This window comes from Labeo rohita, chromosome 3, assembly GCF_022985175.1.
Source record: "Labeo rohita strain BAU-BD-2019 chromosome 3, IGBB_LRoh.1.0, whole genome shotgun sequence".
Taxonomy (NCBI): Eukaryota; Metazoa; Chordata; class Actinopteri; order Cypriniformes; family Cyprinidae; genus Labeo; species Labeo rohita.
The window spans coordinates 33,489,414-33,498,906 of record NC_066871.1 but is presented as its reverse complement, the minus strand read 5'-3'; the positions used below and the strand labels follow the sequence as shown (position 1 = coordinate 33,498,906).

The 9,493-nt window shown below is 36.1% G+C and overlaps 1 protein-coding gene across 2 annotated transcripts in view; it reads left to right on the top strand.

The window, feature by feature from the left end:
* Positions 1 to 2,762: 2,762 nt before the first annotated feature.
* Positions 2,763 to 9,493, top strand: part of LOC127160249 (uncharacterized protein C16orf96) — a 32,189-nt gene continuing 25,458 nt past the window's right edge. For both annotated transcript variants that reach the window (XM_051102911.1, XM_051102903.1), the window contains exon 1: positions 2,763 to 3,420. In XM_051102911.1, coding sequence (XP_050958868.1) covers positions 3,040 to 3,420 — 381 coding nt within the window. In that variant the 5' untranslated portion in view covers positions 2,763 to 3,039. The remainder of the gene's footprint in view (positions 3,421 to 9,493) is intronic.

Below are 9,493 nucleotides of genomic sequence, written 5' to 3'. Positions count from 1 at the left end.
CATTTCAACATAACTTTCTTTTTTTAACCTTGAGCAGTGTGGTTTTTTTATTTATTTATGAAATACAGAAAGAAAGTGTCAGACACTCAGTGCGTGAAGTAAAAAAACTGGTCAGAGCCAGCTAGTTCTGTGTTCTGTGTGTGTGTGAGCAGAGCGGGACACAGCAACACAATAAATCTGTATGTGTTAGTGATGCGCGGATGGCGGTTATATCCGCGGGCGCTGCGGACAATCCGCGGGTCGGGTGGGTCGGGTAATAAAAAATTGCATTCTGATTATTTGCGGGTGGTTCGCGGGTGGATGAGAAAAATCAATAATGACGCAAATATTAACTGTATTTTCTAACATATGTTTTAAATACTCGAGTAGGTTAATATGCAGTGGTGTATATAACCCGCGTATACCCATTTCTTTATCAGTCGGCTCTGCGCACCCACTTCTAAATCCCCTCTGATGCGCATCATTCAGTAGTGTCCTGCATTAGCCAAAATCATGACAGGCCACCATTTGTAACTAAATCGTATGTGAATAAATGCAAATATTCGCTCAAAACACCCAGCAAAGACGGTAAGGACCCTAGCGCCGGCTTCCTTTGAAATATGTTTTATCATTGCACCTGATGCGCCTGATGCGCCCGCGCCCGCCGCGCCGTCCGCGCCAGCACCACATTTGCTGCCTGTTCATACGCGAGAGCATGTCAAGAGAGGCACGCCGAGTATTAAAATAAAAATTATTATTGATTACTAATTTGAATCAGTACATTATACCGAAAACAATACGTCACGTCCAGATATCAGTTAACGTTATTCTTTTTAGCGTGGATTTGGCTTAAAAGCACGAGTGATTAAGCTTATAAGTGTTCATCACATTCATCATATCATCATGCAAAACTAAGAATTAGAATAATTGTAAATGACGATCGGGTGCGGGTCGGGTGCGGTTATCTAAATCAGAGAAAAATACAGGTGCGGGTGGGTGGCGGGCGGATCATTTATTTGGAGCTGCGGATTCCGGTGACGTTTAAGCTCATCCGCGCATCTCTAGTATGTGTGTAGGGGAGGGGCCCTGTGACTAGCCTATCACAGAACGCAGACACAGTAAACTACCCAATGAGAATTTTTATTCAATCCGAGCACAGATATTGACTCGTATTACTCGTATGATACTCGTACTCGGCAAAAGTGCTTTATCCGTGCCGGATACTCGTTTCAGCCGAGTATCCGGCTCAACTCTAATATATATATATATATATATATATTTATTTATATATATATGTATATATATATATATATATATATATATATATATATATATATATGTATTTATATATTTATATATATATTTATATATTTGTATATATTAATATATATATTTATATATATATATATACATTTTTTGTATGTTTTTTTATTTACATATTTATATATACACACACACACACACATATATATATATGTATTTATATATTTATATATATATATATATATATATATACATTTTGTTTTTTTATTTATATACACACACACACACACACACACACACACACATATATATATATATATATATATAAAAACTAATGAGTGGATTAATAAACTTTTTTCGGATATATGTACACACGAACACACACTGATAAATGGATAAACAATTTCACAATTAATTAATTTGACAGCACTAATATATATATTATATTAATAAGCGGATAAACACTTATTTCAAATGTGATTAATCGATTTGACAATGCTAATATATCTATATATATTACACTAACAAGTGTATAAACAAACTTTTATTTTGGATGTGATTAATCGTGATTAATCAATTTGACAGAGCTTATATATATATATATATTATACTTTTAATTTGGATACGATTAGTCATGATTAATTTTACAGTGCTGATATATCTATATATATTATACTAATAAATGGATAAACAAACCTTTATTTTGAATGTATATATATAATGTGTATATATATGTGTGTAATTTCTAAATAATAATATACTTATTATTATATAAATATATAATTAGTGTGTGTATTAGTGTGTGTATATATATATATATATACACACACACAGAGACACACACATAAATGATATATTTCTATAATAATAAATATATGATTAGAAAAATCTCCATAAGATTAAACAGCTGCTCATAAAAATCTGTTATTGACAAATGTGTTCAAAGCATGAATAATTTATAACATACATTGTAGATACAAATGGAAGTGAAAGTAACATTTTAAACTCTTGTACACTCTTTAAACTCTTGTTTATATCTTTATGAGAATAATAACTCAAATAAAGTTTTATTTTTCAGTTTTTTTATACATAAATATTCATAAGAAAAAATGTTCCTCGTTTATATGATTTTATTAATGAATGCATTGTACACTCTAGGCGTTTTTCTGTAGGCTATTTTTTATATGTTGTATATTATATAATAAAAATAAAACGGCGGAAATCCGCTTATTTGCTACTTTCATCATCATAGTCCTTAGTTTTTTTCATGAGAAATATAAATATTGTAATTCTGCATAATGTGTACATCGTTCTCCGCTCTCACGTGTACTACGACTGAATCAGTTGCCGAGCAACCAAGACGCCGCGGCTCACAACAGAAGGTACGTTCTGTTGACCGACAGAGACTTTATCCAATGGGGATAGAGGAGGCGAATGACGCGCAGCGTTCTAACCAATCAACATCTTCGGTAGGCGGGGGGAGCGTGAAAAGAAGAGCAATCTTGACACAGTTTACCAAAGCAAAGCTGCCGGTAACTTGCGAATTAAAGGATGAACAAACACCGACAGATTTTAGACGGCACAACTAAAGGATTTAGTATAATTTTACGACGTTCACAGAAATGAGAAAACAACCTGGAGCGTTAAAACGCAGTGATTATGTTTAAAAACACACTCAGTTGGAACTCGCGTACCTGTTTGGAGTCATGTAACGTTAATGTGAACTCAGACAAACAGATCTGTGATTGCCGGTTTTGACAGCACCATATTCAACGTCTTTTCAAACAGTCGACGACCATGTCGACCGACATAAGCCTGCGTGAGCTGGTGGATCTCTCCATAGGAACTCCTGACGCTGGATCTGTCAATTTCAGCGCGCTGCACACTTTACTGCACGCCATCCTGGGACATCTGAAGATTGAGAGGGTCACAACTACCTGGAAGGGGGTGGACAACGACCATGACAGCCCATCCCAGACTAAAGCCTTACTGCTGGACAGTTCGAGCCCCTACAGGGCGATGGAGGAGAAGGTGCGGCGGATGGAGGAGCAGATGTGCGCGCTGGAGGCTCTGCCCAGCGCCTCGGAGCTCATGGGGTCCGACACCGCGCTCAGCGATATGTGGACGCTCATGCAGCTCCGCAGAAAGGCGCAGGCCAACGAGGATGGAGTGTCCAAGGTGAGAGTCACCTCTGTAGGAAACAAAAAGTACTACTATATACCGTGGTTTGCTTGAAAGTGCCGCAGTGTATTTCAAAAACCATGGTAACGCCACTGTACTGTAGTACTGCCATGCTTATTATGGTATGTTAACACAGTAACACACAAAGTTTTCTGGACATGTGCTGTGGTGACACCATGTTTTTTAGGGCATATCCACCTTTGCTTCAACGCAGAAGTATGCTTATGGGCGAGACTTCCGGTTCATTAGACGCTATAGGGAAATAATGAGAAGAATAACATGCAGTAAACGGTAAAAACTACAAACCAGTGTGTTCATAATTAAGATAATACATTAAAATAATATGGTAAGAGGCACTAATTTGCAATATCAAGCAGCAAAATGAGCTTTTTTGTACAGCTAAAAATAGCTAAACTCATAAAATTTACAAATGGAAACATCTGTTTTTGGACATAAAGCATGATATGTGAATGATAACCATATAAGTACCATGTAACCCTACTGATACCGTAGTATTGCCTACTTTTTGACAACCGAAAACACAAATAATGATAAGAAGGTTGTGAATGTGCAATTTATCATTTTGCCTTACTCTTTTGCTCTTTTAAACTTAAACACTCATTAATCAAGTCTGGGCACCAGTGTTGGGGTTAATGGATTTTAAGCAATGTGAGTTACATAGCCAGATTACTTTTTCCAAGTAACTAGTAAAGTAACGAGAAAATATCGGAGGTTACTTTTTCAAATCAGTAACGCCAGTTGCTTTGTTTTCCCATTTATCGATTGACAGCTCTCCTGTCCCCATGTTGAAAGAAATTGTAAGTGCGCAAACCTGCAATAAATGTGTTAAATAACAAGTATCTTTTTTATGTATAAATTCAATTTTTTGATTTGCACAAAAATAGAACTTTTTTATATTAAAAACAAGCAAGCAATCCCAACCCAGTTAAGAAAAAGTAACGCAAAAATAACGTAATGCATTACTTTCCATAAAAAGTAATTAAGGAGCGCAATTAGTTACTTTTTTTTGGGAGTAACGCATTACTTTTAAAAGTAACTTTCCCCAACACTGCTTTAAATAATCTAAATATTGATAACTAAATTAGTAAATTAGACCATCTAAATACTGTAAAATAAAGTAAAAAATAAAAAAAAGTATTGGTTCATTTAAATTGGTTCTACCTACAGGAAACTAATTTGAAAGTTTACTGAACTGAATTAAAAAAAAAAAAAAAATCATTAGTTCAAAGTGAGTTTTGTGACAAAACATGAATAATTTAACATTAATTATGATTAATTATGCTAGTGTGTGTGCCCTGATATGTAAAACACAATTTTCCTAAATGACACTGACAAAATGAAACAAATATTGACCTAAAAATTATGTAATTATATTATGTAATTATTTATTGAGTGAATTAGAATTCTGGAAAATGAATTGTTCTTTCAATATGATCTGTAAAATAAACATTAATTTATGTTAATTTATTGTATATATGAAAAATGTACTGGTAATTTTCTGCCAGGACAATATCCAGTAAATTTCATTGACTTTTCTGGGAATATTGAAATGCAATATTCAAAAAACGGGTGCATCTGTAAAACACCTGTAAAAAATAAGTACAGAATGTTCTTTCATAGTAATGTAGTACATTGTGCCCTATATTTTTAAACACACACACACCCACACACACTCACACACTGTTAAAACAACACAATGAAGTGCAAAATTTAAAATACAGCTAAAACACCCATAAAAAATTACTTAATTTAAATACAGTATATAGTGCCCTGTTTTTATGGATATATTTATCCATCTTTTTCTTCACGTAAGAGTGGGCGCAGCCTAACTTTTATGATTCTGGCCACTGGTCTTATCTATGTCCAGCTATTTTCAGCTTTACAAAACAGCTTGTTTTGCTGCTTGATATTGCAGATTGGTGTGTCTTACCATATTATTTCTATGTATTATCTTAATTATGAACACACTGGTTGGTAGTGCATACAGTTTTACAGTTTGCTGCACATTGTTATTCTTCTCATTATTTCCCTATAGTGGCCAATGAACCAGAAATCTCATCCATATGCATTTTAAAGGTGCTTTTTTAAGTTAAAAATATAAAAAAAAAAATGTAAAGGTATTCTCAGTTGAGCTGTCATGTATCGCAGCTCGGTCCGGTGAGTTGCTCATCTGGGGGTCTGCAGGAGGCTGAATGTTTCATCATGTGTCTCAGCTGTAGATGACTGATGACAGACCACAGAACAATGAGCGACAGATACTGAGCTCCATTCTCAAATAACACCATCTGTGTCTCGTGTTCCACAAACTACACGTTTGTCACACTCCCTATACCCCTGAGATACTTAAATATCAGTGATGGACGTCAAATAACAGTTCCTGTTCACCAAATGGACACATTTCAGAAGTGCTGCAAGTTTATTTTAGCCCAAACCGTTCTTCTTAATACAGTTTGTTACCATATGCACATTAGATTATGTAGTGTATGATGAGGCATTATGAAAAAGTCTGGAGGCTAAATCCATTTACTGTACATACATAACACGTTTTACATTATGTTTAATGAATATTGATTCGCAAACAACAGTCTGTGTGGTTTGCAAATGAGATATAAGGTACCAGTCAAAAGTTTGGACACACTTACTCATACTTAATTTGTTCCATGTTTAGCCCTGAACACTAAATGAAATAACACAAATGGAAGTATGTAGTGAACAAAAAAACAAATAACTGGCTAAACAAATAGCCAATGTCCCTGTTTTTCTATTTATCAAAGAATGCAGAAAAATATATCACAGTTTTTATAATAATAATAAGAAATGTTCTTGAGCAGCAAGTCAGCATATTAGAATGATTTCTGAAGGATCATGTGACACTGAAGACACTGAAGTAATGATGCTGAAAACTCAGCTGTGACATCACAGAAATAAATTTTATATATCATCAAGTTTTTTAAGCCTTTCACATTTATTACAAAATAGTCTAATAACTCAAGGCAGTAACAATTTAAACAATATGTTTTATTTGTGAACTTCTGTTCAGCTATTTTTTTAATAGTTAACTATTTTTACATTTTTCAGATCATCAGTCATCAAAGCTCTGTAAATATTGGTCACAGACACAGATATTTACTTTAAGTTTCACCACGCTGATTACTCACTAAAAACTCCCACATATAATGTTTTCAGACCATTTAAGTCATTTAAGTCTTTGACGTAACAAAGTGGTTATATCTAAGTGTGTGAATTGTTTACTTACTTTTTTAATTAGCCTTCCTATTAATGCCATTATATTGTTCATTCAGTCGGATTTGCGAACGTGCACGAACACGAGGTGGGATTTATTGGATGAACCAATCACAGCCGATCATAAGTCGTATCTCGATGGAGGCATTGCCTCCTCTCATGTGACTTTCCTCCATTCATTTTCAATTACCCCCCACCAAACTCACCGCACACTTTAGGGAGTCTGTTAAAACTTAATGGGCTCAGGGGAGGTGAGAGAAATGCGGACTCCCGCTGTAACTTTACCCGCTGATGTCTCTTTTAGACAATATTTCTTTAGAAAAATTTGTGATTTATACACTTTTAAATGTTATATTTTGTAATATAATTGGCATAGTTTTATTTTTGTACTACAATTTTTTTTTTCTCATTCAATATTTTGAAGAGACACTGCCTCCCTTGCCTTCTTAGAGGAAACTCCCCAATATTCTGCTAAAAAACAAGTGACAGCCTTTAGACCTTTTTTTCTGAGAGTGTAATACTAAATATTTGTAATGTTTATAAAATTATAATTTAATACATTTCTGCATGCCGTTTTAAGTACAAAGAACATTTTTTTTTTTTTAAGTTATATTTTTTGGGGGGGGTGCCTTTAATGGACAGGACAGTAGAGAGATGACAGAGGACTACTGGGCATAGTGAGGGGTGCGGGATCGGCAAAGGACCTCGAGACGGGATTCAAAATCGGGTCGCCGCAAGCACAGCAATATGTCGGTGCACTAACCACAAGGCTGTCGGCGCCGACCAAAGAACATATTTTACCCAGTGTAGGTCAGGTTTAAAGTTTTCATGCTTACATATACTGATTTTTCAGATTTGTTAATAACAAAGATTTTCACATTTAAAGGAGTAGTTCACTTCCAGAACAAAAATTTACAGATAATGTACTCACCTCCTTGTCATCCAAGATGTTCATTTCTGTCTTTCTTCAGAAATGATGTTTTTTTTTAGGAAATCATTTCAGGATTCCTCTCCATATAGTGAGCTTCAGTAATGTCCCAGAGTTTGAACTTCCAAAATGTAGTTTAAATGCAGCTTCAAAGGGCTCTAAATGATCCCAGCAAAGAAATAAGGGTTTTATCTGGCGAAATCTGTTATTTTCTAAAAAAAAAAAAAAAAAAAAAACTATTTACATACTTTTTAACCTTAAACACTTGTCTTGTCTACAGTAGTCAACATTTGAAGTGGATCAAAACCTTTCATTAAATTTGCCCTAAAACAAAAAAGAATACCCGTTCTTGTCTTAGGACAACTTTGATGAACTTTTTAAATCCACTTCAAATGTTGACTCTTATAGCTCTGCGTGAACTCTGTTTTTTTTCCCGGTTCAAGAGAGTTAGGGTAGGTTCGAAAAACTCCCATCTCATTTTCTCCTCTAACTTCAAAATCGTCCTACATCACTGTTTTGTAAAGGCCATTTGACCTTCTTTGCATGTTCACTTTGTAAACACTGGGTCGGTACTTCTGCAGCGATTTAGGATGATTTTGAAGTTGGAGAAGAAAATGAGATGGGAGTTTTTCGACATACCCTAACTGGAAAAAACAGAGTTCACACAAACCTAGACAAGACAAGCGTTTGAGGTTAAAAAGTATGTAAACTCTAAATTTTTTAGAAAAATCTAGCGTTTCGCTAGATAAGAACCATCATCATTGGCTGGGATTGTTTAGAGCCCTTTGAAGCTGCATTTAAACTACATTTTGAAGGTTCAAACTCACTGGCACCATAGAAGTCCACTATATGGAGAGGAATCCTGAAATGTTCTCCTCAAAACACATAATTTCTTTACAACTGAAGAAAGAAAGACAGGAACAGGATGACAAGGGAGTGAGTACATTATCTGTAAATTTTTGTTCTGGAAGTGAATTTCTCCTTTAATTCCATGTCTTACTTGCAATTTCTTTGTATTTATTTGTGAAATTTACTAGCAAGTGGAAATTGTACCCTACACCAAACTTTTTTCAGTGTATAAACTGTCACAACTTACAGTTTAACCCATATATCTTATCTTTAATAAGAAAGTCAAATACAGTACTACTGTAGCACTAATAGTGCCCTAATGACACATCTCACATGACATTCAGTCTGTCCTGAGCTGTGATCACCTCCCCTCCACGTCTTTCTCCATCTTCCGATAAGCCGTCAGTAATTAACCTCCCACAGAGCCACCGTTTGTTTCACAAACAGTCCGGTGACGTGAGTGCACGGGGAGGTCCTGCTCATCTTCTTAATCATTAATGTTTCGTTTGGACATGTTTGGAGTCATCCATGGTTATCCGCAAGTGCCCTCGGATGACCCCTGCCGCCCAGCTGCCAGCCGAATCCGGGGAGGCCGAACAGGAATGAGAAGCACGGGTGACTGCACGGCCCTCTGTACATGGAGTTCAGGAGCGGAGCCAGCGGGGCGCTCGCTTTACACATTGTGCAGGTTGTCCACGGCAATGCTGCCGTCAAAGTTGAGACATAGTGTGTCACGGTGACTGCACAGGAAACTCCAGCCTGGAGTGATACGCTCGGTGAGGGGCGTCGAGGGGGGTCCGGATGGGAATGATTGACCAGGTGTTTTAGAGCTGGTTGTATGGTTGCATACAACTCAAACTGATAGATCTGATGAAAGGCTGAATCAGGTCTGCTGAAGTTAGGGTGATCCCTACGATATTCACTTCTGTTGTTTTGACTGTCAGTTACTCGGAGCAACCGATCAGAGGGTGTGGAGTAGAGATGGGCATTGTGCCCTGATCCCGTGGCACGGTCACAAAGTGACACAAG